At 54.6% G+C, this 18,498-nt stretch overlaps 1 protein-coding gene across 1 annotated transcript in view; it reads left to right on the top strand.

Annotated features, from left to right (window-relative positions):
• CNTNAP4 (contactin associated protein family member 4) overlaps window positions 1–18,498 on the top strand; it is a 456,846-nt gene that overhangs the window by 301,441 nt on the left and 136,907 nt on the right. The window contains exon 11 of the mRNA XM_060235480.1: window positions 6,593–6,699. Within this exon, the coding sequence (XP_060091463.1) occupies window positions 6,593–6,699 (107 nt within the window). The remainder of the gene's footprint in view (window positions 1–6,592; window positions 6,700–18,498) is intronic.

Raw genomic sequence — 18,498 nt, 5'->3', positions numbered from 1 at the left:
CCACCAGCGGCCTGGCCAGGGCTAGGGGTCACCGCGACCGCTCCCCTGCCATTAACGGGCGAGGACCCAGCCCCCCTTCCGGAGCTGAGCTGGTCAGCTCCCTCCAGGCAGGCCCAGCAGGGAGGCCCGCACCAGAGGGCCCAAACCCAGACGCACGTCTCGGCGGAAAGGCACCCTCTAGCCGAGCCTCCTGGACAGTCTGCATTCTCCAACCCGGGTCTCCAAACCCCAAGGCCGATCATGCCAGACCCCAAAATTTCCCCCAAAGTGGGGGACGCTTCACAGTCCTCCCCTAGCCGCATAGTGTCCTAAACCCCTAAAACCTGCCACTAATAAGGCCAAGTCTCTACTTAGGGCTTAGCACCCACCGGGAGGCCCAAAGCCACCCGCAACCCTTGCTGCAAATCTCTCAGAAAAAGTACGTTACCCTTTTCCGAGAGATGCACCCCATCCCCTCTGTAGAGGTCAGGACATCTCGCTGAAATATCCGGATGGGGTAAATAGTGGCCCAAACCCTTTTCGAGTAATTTTTTAATTTCTTTATTGGCTTTATACCTAGCCCTTTCTAAGGCTGCAGGGTCCACAGCATGACGCCACACTTGGCGGGGCAGCATGGCTGACCAAACTATCGTGGTCTCCGGCCATCGCTCCCTGATGCGCTGGAAGTCATCCCGGGCTTGCCACACCAAGGCCTTACCCTTCAATAACCCCAGATCATTACCTCCTAGGTGAACCATTAAGACCTGCGGAGGAGGACCCGCTCTACCCTTGAATAACAACGGCAGCAAGCCTGGCCACTGGAGGCCCCTGCGCCCCTGCCATTCGATAACCGCATGCTGGCTGAGTCCCAGCTGAGAGCCGACCGCAGTTCTCCGTGCTTGAAGAGCAGCCCAAAACACGTAGCTATGGCCGCAGATGAGAACTCGGCACCGGCTCCTCTGGCCAGGAACAGCAGCATCTAAAAAGAGAAAAAACCATTAAACACAAACAAAACCAACTCCTGCACACCATCCAATGTGCACAATGCCCGCGATGTGCTCAATGCCCGCAAAAGGGGCGTATGTATGCCTTATAGGCTGAAGAACGCCAACGCCCCAACCTCTGAATAGAGGTGGAAGGCAACCCCATAGCAGCTGCTGTCGAGGCCGCCCCAATTCTAAAGGAGTGGGTACCAAACCGCACCCCTGAAAACCCTAACTCACCCAACGCCTTGGACGTAACCGCCCAAAATTGGTGCTTAGTTAATGGCTTACCATCCATGTGTATAAACAAAAATCCGTCCTTGGGCCCACGCACTGCCAAATAAGCAGCCAACGCATTAACTGGACACAACTCGAGCTCTGAACAACTACCCAGCTCGAGCACAGCACCCCGCTGCAGCTGATCCGTCTTCGAGCGACGGACAGTAATAACCGCCTTAGGCCCCAACAACCTCAGGTCCCTCAGCTGCAAAGCCCTACCAGAAACATCGTTTCTAGATTGGGCTACCAGCTCACTCACTCTAAGTGCCCCAAAAAAGGCTAACAAGGATGCGGCATGAAATAAACATGCCTCAAAAGGCGAGGCACACACCACGCCCCATACCCTCTTCAACCCACGCAGAATCGACGGAGACACCGGATTCCGCGTGTCAACCCTGGGTCCGGCCTCTCTAGCCCACCCCTCCAGCATCTTTCGAATGCGAAAGTCTGCAGTATCCTCCTTATAACCAAGTGCCTTACTTGCAAAAGCCAATGCAGACAGGCACCCCCTAATAGATCGCACGGCCAACCCCTTACCTCGTAACGACACACAGTAATGGAGCAATTCCTCCACCGGGAGGGGCCAAACCCTGCGATACCCTACCTCAGCCCGAAAGTCTTCAAACTGCCGCACGGCCCGCTCGTAAGACTTCCGAGTGCTAGGCGCAATGGCTAGACCTATCGCTCTGCAGGCCTCGGCTCTCCAATCTGCCATAGCTCCTGGGGCATTGGCACCGGCTCTCCGTCTGCCTCCGGGGCCAGCTGACGAAACCTCTCCATCTGTTTACGAGATAGAGCATCAGCCACCCCGTTGCTCACCCCAGGAACATGTCTGGCTAAAAACAATATATTCAGCCGCAAGCAGCGCAGAGTGAAGGCCCTCACCAACCTCATTACCCTCTGCGATTTGGATGAAAGGGAATTAATGACGTGGACTACCGCCATGTTATCACACCAAAAATGGACAGTGTGATTGGCCATATCCTTCCCCCACAGCCAAACCGCAACTAAGATGGGAAAGAACTCGAGGAACGTAAGATCTCGGTTCACTCCTACCTGCGTCCAGGAATCAGGCCACACCTCCGCGCACCAATGTCCGCGAAAATAAACTCCAAAACCTAAAGATCCTGCAGCATCAGACATGACCTGGAGCTCGGCCTCAAGCCTCAAGTCTTCCCTCCAAAAGGAGACTCCGTTAAACGACTCCAAAAATTCCTGCCAAACCCTCGGATCATCCCTCATGCTGCAGGTAACCCTAGTTCTATGCTGGGGCAAGCGCAACCCTGCCATAGCATCGCACAGTCTCCTAAGAAAAGCCCTACCAGGAGCAACCACTTTGCAGGCAAAGTTGAGGTGCCCCACCAATTGCTGCAATTCCAGCAAAGTGACCTTTTTCCTAAGAAGAAATGCACTAATCCTAGCCCTCAGCTCCTCCACTTTCTGCAGAGGCACCCTAGACAATTGATTGATCGTGTCCATCTCAATCCCCAGGAAGGTCAACCTCTGAGTTGGTCCTTCCGTCTTTTCCGGCGCTAAGGGAACCCCAAGCTCGGCCGCTAGCTCCGCAAAGCCAGCCAGCAGCTGGCCACACTGCCCTGTCCCTATTGGCCCCACAAACAGGTAGTCGTCCAAATAATGCACGACGTCCTGCAACCCCACTTTCTCCCGCACAGCCCATTCTAAGAACGTGCTGAAACGCTCGAAAGCAGAACATGATACAGAGCAGCCCATCGGCAATGCCCTATCCATGTAAAATTGGCCCTCAAATGAAAACCCTAAGAGATCAAAATCATCGGGGTGGACGGGCAAAAGGCGAAACGCTGACTTAATATCGCACTTCGCCAACTCAGCCCCCACCCCGCAGCGCCTCACCACAGCGATGGCCTGGTCGAAGCTGGTATACCTAACAGAGCATAACTGCTCTGGGATCCCATCATTCACTGACTGGCCCCTAGGAAAAGACAGATGGTGAATCAAACGAAATTCACCAGGCGCCTTTTTGGGCACCACGCCTAAAGGCGAGACCCTCAAGGTAGTCACTGGAGGCTGTAAAAAGGGACCAAGGATCCTTCCCTCAGCCAACTCCAAACCTTGAACAGACTTAAGATTCTTTGACATGAACGGAACTCTAGGCCCCTGAAAAGGGATCCTAAACCCAAACTGGAAACCTTTCAACAGATACAAAGCGTCCGCCCTCCTAGGATACCTAGCCAGCCAACGCTCAAGCTGACCCACCCTTATCGGGCTGGGCCCCTTTCTTGGCTGGAAAAGCTCCTCCTCCCCCGCCAGGCTTCTTTGGATTCCTGCGCCCCCGGGCTTTTGGGCAGCTGTCAAAGGCATGGGATCCACCACACAAGGGGCAGGCGTGTTTAAACTGGCACGCCTTTCTATTACACACCCCCAGGGATCCAAAGTCCCAGCAGAGCAAGCGGGGTTGAACCGCCTGCCCCGCTGTGCCGCGGGGGGAGCTTGACGAAGTAGATGAAGACGCCCTACTAACTAAATGACCACTATCTGATCGGTCACCCAGGTTAGGCCTCGCCGGAGACATAACCTGCAGCCACAGCTGCTGGTGAATCCGATCCCACTGGAGGGCCGGATATAGGGCGGCCCTCATTCTGAATTCCTGGTCGTACTGTAACCAGGCTGATCCACTAAAGGCAGTATAACCCTTGTAAATTATGTCCAGATATTGGAATAATGATGCAGCCCGCCACGGCTGCGCCCGGGCAATTACCCCGGCGTAAATGCAGAACCCAGGCAACCAATTAGCCCACGTTCTGTCAACCTTTCGCTTCCGCAGCTTTTCTTTCTCCTTTTCATCTAACTCCTCTTTATCTTTCTTCTCCATTTCGCGGTACAGAAGGGAAAATATATCCACATACTCTCCCTTCAAAATTTTCTCCCTTGTGGAGGGCAGCAAATGGTCCCCGAGAGGCAGAGCAACCTCGCCAAAAGGCAAGGCTGTAAAAGGCACCATCCCGTACTGCGATGGTGCTCCCCACATGGGACCCGACGGGCCCATCTGCCCTGAACCCGGATGCATACAAGGTATGCCCTGGCCCCCAGGCCAAGCCCAGTTCTGTACCAGCCCAGACCCAGAAGGAGTAGGCACACCTAAGCCTGACCCTGCAGTGCCCAACCCGGCTGCTGAAGCAGGTCCCCATGCCCCCCATGGCCAAACCTGCCCAGGCCCCAGTTGCGAAACATCGCCGGACCTACCTCCAAATCCAGCTGGCACCACCGGCAAACCGATGCCCGACGTCCGCGCCTCCTCCACCGCGCCTGCATCGGGGCCACCGGAACTGGCATCCCTGCCATGCGCGAGTCCACCAGACCTGCCCTCAAGAATGGACAATCTGGTGAGAATGTTGGCCTGCCTTGCTTTCTTGGCATGCCTAACATCGCCCCCCACACTTAAAGAAGGAACACCTGCCGCCTGCTCCAAAGCCTGCAGCCTTCCCAAGATATTAAAATCCACCGCCCCCTCACCCTCCTCATCCGAAGATGATGACGGAGGCGGTGGCCTCCTAGCGGGAGCTTTAGCTGGTCTGGGTGCAGGCTTCTTGCCCTTAGGCTTGCCGGAGCCTTTTCCCCCAGACATCTTGCCCACCTTCTTTAAAAATGGGACCTAAAATGGCCGCCGTTTCAAAGAACCTGAAATGGCCGCCTAGTCTGCCCGGCAACAGCCCCCAGTTACCAGCACCTCAAAATGGCCGCCCAACTGCCTTTCTTCCCTTCACTCAATCTACTCCCAAATGGCCGCCCAAACTGCCTGACAACAGCCAAAGGCAAAGCAACCCAACGCTGCTCCACTGTAACCTAAGGGTTGCTCCGCTATAGCCAAGGTGCTCTACAGCCACCCAGGGAGATACAGGGGTTGCAACAAAAGGCCGCCTCGCTGGAAGACCAAAACACCTTAAGCCCCTCACCTGGCCCACGCTTCCCCCAGGATCAACTCAAGGCTTATTTATTTATTTATTTATTTATTTATTATATCTTAATATTTGAGTACCCAAGCTGCAATACTGCAGCTTTGACCCCCTGGGCAACCAAGCTCCTATAGAAAATAGAAGCCTTCCAAAGCCCTAACAGAGAACCCAATCTTACCAAGGGAGGGGAACCACCCCAATCCCCAAGGCTAAGCTACCACCCAACAAGACCAGGCTAATCTGGCCAACTACTCTAGCCCACAGCCCCAGAAACAACTCAGCCTGATAAGATCGCCGCCGCCGCCGCCGCGCTTCGCGATGAGCGCCTGCAAAACACCGAAGAACTCCCAGAAAGGCTCCCGAAGAGCCCCGCGCCCCGAAATGGCTCCCGATGAGCCCCGCGCCTCTCCGAACGCCTCCGACGACGAGAGCCCTCCGATCACCGAGGGACTGCAGACGGGACTGAAGGAGGGACGGGGAGCTAGCCGTTGACGCGGCTAAACCCCGCCCCCAGCAAAGCGCGCCTAAACGCGGCGCAGTCCCACTCTCCCGCCCTGGAGGGCAAACAGGTCCGAGCAGCCTAGCAGCTACGCTGCAGGCTGCAAGACCACGATTCTGGGCATCTGAGAGGGCTAGAACATTTTTGTGTTCTGTCTGTGGAATCAGATCCACAACAATAGAAGATGCTTGTTAAGACAGTTGAGTGAATAGCTCACATGACAAATTTTCATGACAGACCACTGTGTTCTGCAGCCACAACTTCCTCTGCCTTGGAACAACTAATCCTCCTTGTCTCTTCATCCCCCAGTCATCTTTTTTAAAAGCACAGCAAACTTCACATACTGCCTGGGTTTCCAAACACTTCTGACAGCCCTACTTTTTGTGAAGATCTGGCCTTTATTTGTATTGCCAAGGCAAGCTAGGATATGACTGTAGGTGCATAGGCAAGCAAAATGATGGCTGAACTCTTTCCAGAGGTTATTTACTAGAATCAGGGATACAGCACAGGATATGCAGGGCTTGCTGAACTGCTTTTTAAAAAGGCCTGAAGGAGAGAAAGTGTAAGGATTAGCTGCTCTGGTCACAAGGTGCAGGAGAGGTGACAGGTGTCAATGAATGAGTGAGAGGCTGGATGGAACAGCTGCCACCCCCTATCCACTGTCAGAGGCTACCACGTCTATTGATTTCATAGTAAAAGCTGGCCTGGCTGCAACTCACTTTGCAGCCACCTCTATCCATGGCTATGTGTGTGGAAATAAAATTTACTAGTTCATATACCACAACTGTTATCCAGTATGCCCTCTAGCTCTCTACTTAACTTTTCCTTTACCCCTTGGTTTACTATATCACAGGTGTCTATACTTGCAAGTGTAACTTATTTCATCAATATATTCTATGTGCTTCCTTTTGTCCATATAGATGTCTGCCCAATTACTGTGAGCATGGTGGTGAATGTTCACAGTCCTGGAATAGTTTCTATTGCAGCTGTGCAAATACAGGTTATACAGGGGCTACATGTCATTCCTGTAAGTCTTTCTTATATCTTTTAAAAGTTATTTTAGTGACAAGAGATTGGCTATGCTTTTGTTGTTATTTATTTTGTTGGAATGCACCCTGAACTCGTTTGAAATGAAAGTGACTATTCAGACTCTTGTGTGCACACTCTCATGTATGAACTTCACTAAAGGCACATGTGGAACTGCCTGTCCACTGTGGTGAATGAGAGAGGTGCATAGAGTTGGGGGAGCTGCTTCATATAAACTGGAGTCACTGTGTGCATAAAGAAATGTCTTAATTGGAGTATGGATGTAATTCTGACTCCAGTTTCAAATCAATAAGTCTTATTTATTGCGGTTATTTCACTGGGGTATGTGGAAAGGCTTCTAAGGATTATGAATGTTTAAATGCTATGTGTACTGAGTGTAATGTACCAGTCGCGGAGACGAGCGTAGGGCAACGTAGTTTATTACATGGTACATAACAAGATGGAAGAGAGGGAACACGCGGGCCGGGCCCCGCATATATACAGCACCGGAACTATTCTTCCTGCTGGCCAGTCCAATGTAGGCCAGCCATATTTCCCGCCACTAGCTGTGATTGGCGGGTGGCAGCGCCCCGCGCGGAGGCACCTGGATGTTCTCAGTTGCCTCCGCTGCTGGGCGGACTAACGCTATTTTGCTGTTGCGTTATTATGAAATGGTTGCGTTCTGCGAATGCCATACATTACACTCCTCCCCCCTTAGTTCGTGACATAATCCTGGAGGTAGGCGGGAGGTCGGCGCTCCCGTGTTGAACGCCTTGGGGTTGCTTGCGGTGCCAGGGCGGCTTCGGTTTCCGGGGTCCCTCCGGGGGCCTGAGCGTCGGTGGGCTGCGGGTCTGTTTCTGGGGGTTGGTTCCCCTCTGCTTGCGGGTGTGGGCTTGGTGCTGGTGCAGGGGTTGTTGGTGGCTCTTCGGACCCCGCCACTTCCCTCGTTTCCGTGGGTACTTCTGGTAGGGTCCGGCGGCGCATCTGGTCGATGTGCCGGCGTAGGATCTGGCCCCCCTCGGTGGATACCTCGTAGTGGCGGGACCCCACGACCCATAGTACCCACCCGGCTACCCACTCTGGTCCCGAAGCGTAGTTGCGGGTGAACACTGGGTCCCCCGCAAAGAACCCCCTAGCTGCGTCTCTGACCTCCGGGGATCCTCGCACGTCGGAGGCTCGGTCGGGGTGCAGTCGGTCCAGCCTTGTGGTGAGCTTGCGTCCCATGAGGAGCTCGGCTGGGCTGACCCCAGTGACTGGGTTCGGAATGACCCGGTTGTCGAAGAGGAACGCGGCTAGTCTGTGGTCCCAATCGCCCTGCACTATTCTGCCCAGGGCCTCTTTTGTTGTACGAACCATCCGCTCAGCCTGGCCGTTGGTGGCCGGGTGGAAGGGGGCCGACCTGATGTGTCTTATGAGGTACCTTTGGAGGAACGCCTGGAATTCCCCCGAGGTGAATGCTGCCCCGTTGTCTGAGACCACGGTGTCCGGGATGCCGTGGGTGCACAGGACCCTGCGCAGTGCTCTAATTGCCGCTGCGGAAGAGGTGGACCCCACGGGGATGACCTCTAACCATTTTGTGTATGCGTCTACAATGATTATAAAGATCTGCCCCTGGAATGGCCCCGCGAAGTCTATGTGGAGCCGGGACCAAGGTTTCCTTGTCGTCTCCCACCGTGTAGCCGGGGCGCTGGGTGGGTCCGGCCGCGACTCCTGGCACGCGCTGCACCGTTGGACCCAGTTTTCTATCTCCCCATCCATTCCCAGCCACCACACATAGCTCCTGGCTAGGGCCTTCATTCTCACTATGCCCGGGTGTGTTTCATGGAGTGATTCCAGGACCCGTTTCTGTAGAGGGGGGGGACCACCACCCGGCTCCCCCATAGCAGGCACCCCTTGTGGGCTGCAAGTTCCTCCCGTCTCATTTTGTAGGGCTTGAACTCTTCCCCCATGTCCCCTTCTGGCCACCCCCTCACCACCCAGTCGAGCACCCTTGCCAGAGTTTTGTTTTTCCCGGTGGGCTTGGCCACCTCTGCCGCGTGGAGGGGCTGGTCTGGGAGTGACTCGACTGACATGACTTGGTGTGCTGGGGCAGGATCGGGGCCCGTGTCTGGAAGCGGCAAGCGGCTGAGTGCGTCCGCGTGGCCCATTGCCTTACCCGCCCTGTGTACCAAGGTGTAGGTGTATGAGTTGAGGAATTGGTTCCACCTCAACACCCTTTGGGACAGGATTTGTGGAGTTTGGCGGTCTGGGGCCAGCAGACCCAAGAGCGGCTTATGGTCGGTCGCTATTGTGAACCGGCGCCCGTACAAATAATCATTAAATTTGTGGACCCCCGCTACAATGGCCAGGGCTTCCTTGTCGATTTGAGCGTAATTACGCTCCGCCGATGTCAGTGTGCGCGAATAGTAAGCAACCGGTACCTCCCGGCCGTCCGGTAGTTGGTGTCCCAGGACTGCGCCCACCCCGTACGGCGATGCATCGCATGCCAGGATGACCGGGAGGCGCTCGTCGAAGTGGTGCAGCACCGCGTTTGAGACCAGAACGTCCTTCACTGCCTGGAAAGCGGCGGCTTGCCTCTTCCCCCACACCCATGGAGCTTTTTTGTCCAGTAACCGGTGTAGGGGCTCGGCAATGGCCGCCTTGTGGGGTATGAATGTGTGGTAAAAATTGAGAACCCCCAAGAAGCTCTGTAGCTCCGCTTTACACGTGGGGGCTGGGGCTTGAACGATGGCCCTGGTTTTCTCCTCGGTCGGGTGGATTCCCTCCGCGTCCACCGCGAATCCCAGGAACTCCACCCGTGGCACCCCCAGCAAGCACTTCTCCCTCTTTACTCTTAGGCCAGCAGCTTGGAAACGGCGGAGCACTTCCCTGAGGCGGTTGCTGAACTCCTCAGGGTCCGGGGCGGCGATTAAAATGTCGTCGAAAAACGGCTGGACTCCGGGAATCCCTTTGAGGAGAGCATCCATTATACTCTGGAAGATCCCCGGAGCTACGCTGACCCCAAACTGTAGCCTGTTCACCCTGAATGCCCCCCTGTGGGTGACAATCGTCTGTGCCTCAGCCGTTTTGGCGTCCACCGGGAGCTGCTGGTAGGCTTGTGCCAAGTCCAACTTCCTGAAAATCTTTGACCCCGCAAGGGCGGCCAGAACGTGGCTGACTACCGGCACTGGGTATGGGTTATCTTGGAGCGCTTTGTAGATTGTGCACTTATAGTCTGCACATATCCGCACTTCCCCATTGGGTTTGACCGGAGTCACTATGGGGGTCTCCCACATGGCATAGTTGACCGGCTCCAGGACCCCCTGTGCTACTAAGCGGTCCAACTCTGCCTCGATTTTCGGCTTCAGGGCGAAGGGGACCCTCCTTGCCTTGAGCCAGATCGGTCTGACCGTTGGGTCGAGCGGTAGGGAGATGGCCGGGCCCTTGTAACTACCCAGCGACCGGTCAAATACGTCTGGGAACTCTCTGCACACCTCCCCGAACCCTCCTGCTGTGGTCGTTTGCGCCACCTCAATGCGGATTCCCAAGGGGCCGAACCATGCAAGACCCAACAGGGTGGTAAGCGGTCGCTTGACCACCAGGATGTCTAGCGGGCCCCTGAAGGACCCTCGCTCCACGTGTACCCGTGCCCACCCCGCGATCTGAGCCGGGTTTTTCTGGAAGTCCCGCAAGATAAAATTTGCCGGTCGCAGCTGCACCCCCTGCCTGGGGCATAGCTTTTTCAGGGTCTCCTCCGCGATTATGGAAATGGTGGAGCCTGAGTCCACTTCCATGAGGCAGGGGGCTCCTTCTATGAGGACCGCCATCTTGATCTTGTTGGGGGTGGTAAGTGGCAAGTTCAGTACCTGGAGTGTGGTGGAGGCCGTGGAGTGGGACTCAGCAGCCTCGTGGTGCGCGGTTGGCCGCGGGCGGTAGGACTTGGCTCGGCAAGCCCGCGCTATGTGGCCGGTCTTCCCGCAGCTCCTGCAGTCCCAGGTCCGGTACTGGCAGTCCCGTCGGTCGTGGGGGTCGCCGCAGCTGGCGCATTTGGTCCTTTCGTTGGTGCGTTGATTCGGCCGTTCGCTGGCTTGGGGGCGCTGTGGAGCTCGGGCGGTTGGCCCTGTGGAGCGGCGCATCTGGAAGGCTTCTCCCTCATCCTGGTGCTCGGGTTCCAGCTCCTCGTGGTGGGCGGTCTTGGTCTTGGCCCTGGGGAAGGTCCAGGTGGTCCTCTCGAATGCTACAGCCTCACTGAAGGCGCTCTGGAGGGTGAGCTCTTCTTTGGTGAAGAGCTTCTGCTGGAGCCTCTCGTCGCGGAGGCCCCACGTGAATTGGTCGGCCAGGGTGTCTTCCAGCTGGGGGAAGTTGCAGGTCCCTGCGATTTTGCGGAGGGCCGCCAAGTAGTCAGCGGCCGATTCCCCTGCAGCCTGGTCCCTTCTGTGGAACAGGAACCTGCGGGCCACCCGTGAAGGCTGGGGCGAGAAATGGCCGGTGAGGAGCCTGATGATGTCCTCGTAGGACTTCTCTGTTAGGCGATCGGGAGCCGAGAGACCCTTGGCGATCTCGAACGTGGCCGGGCCGCAGACGCTCAGGAGAACGTCCCTCTTCATGTTAGCGTCAGTGATCTTGTTGGCCCTAAGGTAGAACTCAACCCGTTCCGCGTAGGACTCCCAGCCCTCTGGATTTGTGGGGTCGAAGGTCTCGATGTAGCCGGTGGTTCCGCGCTGGGTTGCCATGGCGGCAGCGGCGGTCGTGACCCGTGGTTGCCCTAGATCTCTGTAGTAGCCGATGAGGCTAGAATCCCATCCTCGTCGCCACTGTAATGTACCAGTCGCGGAGACGAGCGTAGGGCAACGTAGTTTATTACATGGTACATAACAAGATGGAAGAGAGGGAACACTCGGGCCGGGCCCCGCATATATACAGCACCAGAACTATTCTTCCTGCTGGCCAGTCCAATGTAGGCCAGCCATATTTCCCGCCACTAGCTGTGATTGGTGGGTGGCAGCGCCCCATGCGGAGGCACCTGGATGTTCCCAGTTGCCTCTGCTGCTGGGCGGACTAACGCTATTTTGCTGTTGCGTTATTATGAAATGGTTGCGTTCTGCGAACGCCATACATTACACTGCGAATTATTTGTAGCACAATATACTTCTGCCTCAGCTCTTCCCCTGCAATGCTGCAAGAGCTAAATTTGTCTGAAATTCTTCTGTGAAGAAATCTAGGGCTTTGTAGGAAGTTTACCAAAAATGTCAAGTTGGTGTGCTGTAACAAAGGATAATTCAACAAAGAAAGGGCCTGAAATAAAACATTTTGTAAGGTACATAAAATATAATAATATATTTTTCATACTACGTAGGAAGCAGATCATCTTCCTTATGAAGAAAGATTTAATAAGTAGTTTAGGAAAAGGCTGGCTTTATAATTCAAGTGGGAAATGTGGGACAGGTTTACAAATTATAATTGTTTGAAAGGAATGTATGGAAAGAAAGACTAAAACCTGAAATTGTCCTATCACTTACTAAATTTTGGAAAAAAAATAGATATGGGGCAAAGTTAAGAGCCGGTTCACTGAGAGCCCGTGTGGTGCAGTGGTTAGGGTGTAGGAATAGGATCTGGGAAACCCAGGTTCAAACAGAGTCGAGAATGATGTAATTAACTTTGGGGAGATAAGTGGGGTATAAATAAATAGGTTCCTGGGACCATCATCTTTTTCAATCTTGTTTAGCTCTGCATTTGGAACAAAACCTAAAAATCCTTAAAATCTTATTGCCCCCCAAGTCGGAATAAAGAGACGGACACAATTAGATTGGTGAAACTATGGGCCACTTTTATTAAAATAACCAGCAACGGCAAGGGCAACCGAACTGCGGCCAGGTCAGGGCCAGGGGTCTCCTCAGACCGCTCCCCTGCCTTCTCCAGCGGGTGAGAGACCCAGCCCCCCAGCCGGAGCTGTGAGCCACAGCTCCCGTTAGGCAGGCCCAGCAGGGAGGCTCACACCGGAGGGCCCAAACACCAGACGCGAGACTCAGCAAAAGGCACCCATCCAATCGAGTCTCCAGGACAGTCTGCATTCACAAACCTCGAGCCACACCCAAGGTTGATCCTGCCAGATCCCTAACTCCCCAAAAGGGGGAGGCTAACCAGTCCTCCCCAGGCCGCATGGTGCCATAAACCCCGTAAAACCTGCCCTAAAAAGTGACCAAACTCTACCAAGGCACCAACCCCAAGCCAATTCCTCAATCCACTGAAATGCTATGCAGGATAGGCAAAAAACACCCCCCAGTCACGTGCCAAATAGCCGGGGAGTAAAAAATTCCTACCTAGCCCCTCCAAATGGAAGCGACCAGCAATTGCCTGCATAACAAACAGGGCGGGCGGGTGGGCCGAAAACGCCGGGAAGACTGCCATGGTGTCGGACGGGGCTTCAGCAACAGCGCTGAAGCCCCGCCCACTCAGGACGCGCTTAGAAGCGCGCCGAAGATTCCGCTCTCCCTCCAGGGGGGGCAAAACTCCCCCCTCAGCCACGCTGCGATACAACGGGCTTCAGGAGGCTTCATTGCCCCCCAAGTCGGAATAAAGAGACGGACACAATTAGATTGGTGAAACTATGGGCCACTTTTATTAAAATAACCAGCAATGGCAAAGGCAACCGAACTGCGGCCAGGTCAGGGCCAGGGGTCTCCTCAGACCGCTCCCCTGCCTTTTCCAGCGGGAGAGAGACCCGGCCCCCCAGCCGGAGCTGTGAGCCACAGCTCCCGTTAGGCAGGCCCAGCAGGGAGGCTCGCACCGGAGGGCCCAAACACCAGACGCGAGACTCAGCAAAAGGCACCCATCCAATCGAGTCTCCAGGACAGTCTGCATTCACAAACCTCGAGCCACAGCCAAGGTTGATCCTGCCAGACCCCTAACTCCCCAAAAGGGGGAGGCTAACCAGTCCTCCCCAGGCCGCATGGTGCCATAAACCCCGTAAAACCTGCCACAACTAAGGCCAAGTCTCTACTTAGGGCTTAGCACCCACAGAAAGGCCCAAAACCAACAAAAGCCCTTCCTGCAAATCTCTCAGGAAAAGCATATTACCCTTTTCCGAGAGATGCACACCACCCCCTCTGTAGAGGTCGGGACATTCCTTAGAAATGTCCGGATGGGGCAAATAGTGGCCCAAACCACTCTCCAGAACCTTACGAATTTCCTTATTCGTTCGGTAACGAGCCCTTTCCAACCCCGCTGGATTCCAGGCACTGCGCCACACCAAGCGCGGAATCATGGCCGACCAAACTATAATGGTACCAGGCCATCTGTTCCTTATGTACCTGAAATCGTCTCGGGCCTGCAAGATCAACGCCTTGCCTTTAACCAGCCCGAGATCGTTCCCTCCCAGGTGAACAATCGATACCTGCGGAGGAGGGCTCCCAGACCCATGAAACAAAAGGGGAAGCAAGCCAGGCCACTGAAGACCCCGACGCCCCCTCCATTCTATTGTGACATGTTTGCTGAGCCCCAGCTGAGAGCCAACAGCAGTTCTCCGAGCTTGATGTGCTGCCCAAAACACATAACTGTGCCCGCAGATGAGAACTCTGCTCCTCCGGCCAGGAACAACAGCATCTAAAAGGAAAAACAGACAAGTTATACAACCCGCACCTCAAAATACCCCAGCTCCTAACCAAAACATATCAGCGGAGCAAAGGGCGAATGTAACCTTTGTATACCTGAGAACGCCAACGGCCCAGGCGTTGAATGGACGAAGTAGGATAACCCAAGGCAGCAGCCGTAGATGCTGCCCCGATTCTGAAGGAATGGGTACCAAACCTCAGTCCAGACAAACCCAACAAGGCTAAAGCCTTTGACGTCATGGCCCAAAATTGATGCTTTGTCAACGGACTGCCCCCAGTGTGACAAAACAGCAATCCTTTGCAGCCCCCCCCCCCCCCGCACAGCCAAATAGTCAGCTAATGCGGAAACTGGGCAAAGCTCCACCTCCGAACACGGACCCAACTCTAGCACAGTCCCCGTGCCCTCTTGATCGGTTTTAGATCGCCGGATAGTAAGGACCGCCTTACACCCCAGCAACGTAATATCCTTCAATAACAACGCCCTACCCGAAACATCACTCTTGGAGCTTGCCACCAGTTCACTAACCCTCAGAGCCCCAAAAAAGGCTACCAAAGAGGCTGCGTGGAACAAAACTGCCTCGAAATGAGACGCACACACTGCGCTCCAAACCCCTTTCAAACCCCGAAGAATTTCAGGAGACAAAGGGACCCTAGTATCAGGCATAGGCCCAGCCTCCCTGGACCACCCTTCCAGCATTTTTTGAATACGAAAATCTGCTGTTTCCTCCTTAAACCCCAAGGCCTTGCTAGCGAAGGCCAGCGCAGACATGCGTCCCCGAATTGATCGCACGGCCAATCCCTTACCTCTCAAGGAAACACAATAATGGAGCAACTGCTCCACTGGGAGGGGCCAAACAATGCAATACCCTACCTCAGCCCTAAAGTCCTCAAACTGCCGCACGGCACGCTCGTAAGACTTCCTGGTGCTAGGTGCAATGGCTAAGCCTATCGCTCTGCAGGCCTCGGCTCTCCAATCAGCCATAGCTCCTGGGGCATTGGTGCCGCTTCCAGATCGGTGTCTGGGGCCAGCTGATGAAACCTCTCCATCTGTTTACAAGAGAGAGCGTCCGCCACCCCGTTATTCACCCCAGGAACATGCTTGGCCAAAAACAAAATGTTAAGCCGCAGGCAACGCAGAGTGAAGGCCCTCACCAACCTCATAACCCGCTGCGATTTGGACGAAGGGGAATTAATAACATGAACAACCACCATGTTATCGCGCCAAAAATGAACAGTGCAATTAACCATATCAATACCCCACAGCCAAACTGCAACTAAAATGCGAAAAAAATTCTAAAAACGTGAGGTCCCGGCTCAAACCGGCCTGCACCCACGACTCAGGCCATTCTTCCATGCACCAATGTCCACGGAAGTAGACCCCAAAACCCAATGACCCAGCAGCATCTGACATGACCTGAAGCTCAGCCTCAAGCCTCATGTCCTCTCTCCAAAAAGAAATTCCATTGAAGGATCCCAAAAACTCCTGCCACATCCTGAGATCTTCCCTCATGCTGCTAGTAACCCTGGTCCTGTGCTGTGGCGAGCGAAGGCCTGCCATAGCGTCACAGAACCTGCGAAGAAAAGGCCTACCCGGGGCAACCACTTTGCAGGCAAAGTTAAGGTGCCCCACCAGCTGCTACAGCTCAAGTAATGAAACCTTCTTTCTGCACAGGAAGGAATTAATCCTCTCCTTCAAGTCCTGTAGCTTCTGATCAGGAATCCTAGATGACTGCTCTAAAGTATCTAGCTCGATCCCCAAAAACACCAGGCATTGGGCCGGGCCCTCAGTTTTTTCCTCGGCCAATGGCACACCCAACTCAGCGGCCAACTCAATAAAGCCGGCTAACAACTGAGCGCAACGACCCGAGCCAGCAGGGCCCACAAACAGATAGTCGTCCAGATAATGAACAACCTCCTGTAAACCCACTTTCTCGCGCACAGCCCATTCCCAAAAGGTGCTGAAACACTCAAAAGCGGCACATGATACAGAGCAACCCATAGGCAATGCCCTGTCCATGTAAAATTGCCCTGCAAACGAAAAACCCAGCAGCTCAAAATCATCAGGATGGACAGGGAGAAGGCGAAATGCCGACCTGATATCGCATTTCACCAACTCAGCCCCCTGACCACAGCGTCGCACGATGCACACGGCCTAATCAAATGAGGTGTACCTAACGGAACATAGCTCCTCGGGTATGCCATCATTGACAGAAGAACCCCTGGGGTAAGAAAGATGGTGAATCAAACGAAATTCACCAGGTGCTTTCTTTGGCACAACCCCCAACGGGGAAACCCTAAGATTCAACACAGGAGGACTGGCGAAAGGGCCCAAAATCCTGCCCTCCGCCAGCTCCTTAGCAATTTTTGCTTCCACTATATGCTCTAAACCCACAACTGACTTAAGGTTCCTGGACCAAGTCGGTACTCGAGAACCTTGAAACGGAATTCTAAAACCCAACGTAAAACCATTCAACAAATAACAACTGTCCTCTCTACGTGGGTACCTGCGAAGCCACCTCTCAAGAGGCCCCACCTTTATCAGGCTGGGACCCTTTTCCAGTTTGAGAAGGGCCCCCGCCTGATCTTTTCTGGCCCTTACGTGGTCGAACTCTAGGGCAGTTGTTGAAGGAATGTGGGCCAGCACACAGGGGGCATTCGTGCTTAAAGTGGCAGTCTTTACGACTGCACGCCCCCTGGGACCCATACGCCCAACAAAGCAAGCGGGGTTGAACTGCCTGCCCCGCAACCCTGCGGGAGGAGGAGGACGCACCAGAAGGCGAAGAGGAAGCCCTAGTCACTAGGTGACCATTGTCAGATCGGTCCCCCAAATTGGGCCGAGCAGGTGACATCACCTGCAGCCACAACTGTTGGTGAATCCGATCCCAAGGGAGTGAAGGGTACAAAGCGGCCCTCATCCTGAACTCCTGGTCGTATTGGATCCAGGCCGGGCCGCTGAACATCGTATACCCCTTGTATATGATGTCCATTTATTGAATCAACGCGGCGGCCCGCCAGGGCTGCGCACGAGCTATCACTCCCACATATATGAAAAACCCTGGGAGCCAGTTGGCCCAGGTCCGATCCACCTTCCTCTTCCTGAGCTTCTCCTTTTCTTTATTGTCCAGCTCCTCCTTGTCCTTCTTTTCCAATTCCCTAAATAAAAGGGAGAATACGTCCACATATTCCCCTTTTAAGATTTTCTCCCTCGTGGCAGGCAGCAGGTGATCACCCAGCGGCAAAGCCACCTCCCCAAAAGGCATAGCACTAAAGGGGACCACCCCGTACGGAGATGGGAAAGCCCAACCTCCAGGCCAAGTCGCTGCTGATCCCTGCTGACCCACCCCGGGCCAATTACCAAACGGTCCAAACTGACCCTGAGGCCACATCCAGTTGCTCGGCTGCTCTAAGCCTGGGGTAGAAGGAGCCCCAACACTGCCTAACGGAGCACCCGCCCCACCAGGACCTGCAGACCTCCAAGCCCCCCAAGGCCACACAGGCCCAGTATGAGGCAAAGAGCCATCCCCAGACTTACCAGCAGATAAAGCAGGCACCAAAGCTGATCCAGTACCACCCGCACCGGACGATGGGCCCACACCAACATCAGAGCCAGCAGGCCCCACAGCTCCTCCAGCAGCAACCGCAGCAGATCTGCCCTCTAAAACAGACAAGCGGGTCAATATATCTGCTTGCAAAGCACGCTTGGACAACCGACCCTTCTTGGGCAACTGAGAAGGTGGAAACCCCGATGCCTGATCAAGTGCCCACAGCCTCTGAAAAATTGCTGCATTAACTTCATCGTCCCCTTCATCGTCCGAAGACGAAGGGAGGGGCGGGGGCTTAGAAAGAGGCTTAGGAGCCTTAGGGGCAGGCTGTTTCCCTTTTGACTTTCCACTGCCCTTGCGACCCGACATGTTTGCTAAAGAGCACCGCACAAAGCAGAATTTCTGTTAACTAGCTTAGCCAAGCCTGAGGCAAGCCAAGGAAAAAACCGGGGAAAAAACAGCCCACAAAATGGCCACCACCCAGTGAACTCTAAAATGGCCGCCGCCTAAACACCTCCTAAAATGGCTGCCCCAAGAGCAAGGATGTGGAGAAGAAGAAGCAAGGCCAAAATGGCCACCAAGCACCAGGGAGAAATACAGCACCTCAAAATGGCTGCCCCAAGAGCAAGGGTGTGGGGAAGAAGAAGCGAGGCCAAAATGGCTGCCAAG

Source organism: Heteronotia binoei, chromosome 4, assembly GCF_032191835.1.
Source record: "Heteronotia binoei isolate CCM8104 ecotype False Entrance Well chromosome 4, APGP_CSIRO_Hbin_v1, whole genome shotgun sequence".
Classification (NCBI taxonomy): domain Eukaryota; kingdom Metazoa; phylum Chordata; class Lepidosauria; order Squamata; family Gekkonidae; genus Heteronotia; species Heteronotia binoei.
This window is presented reverse-complemented; position numbering and strand designations above follow the sequence as displayed.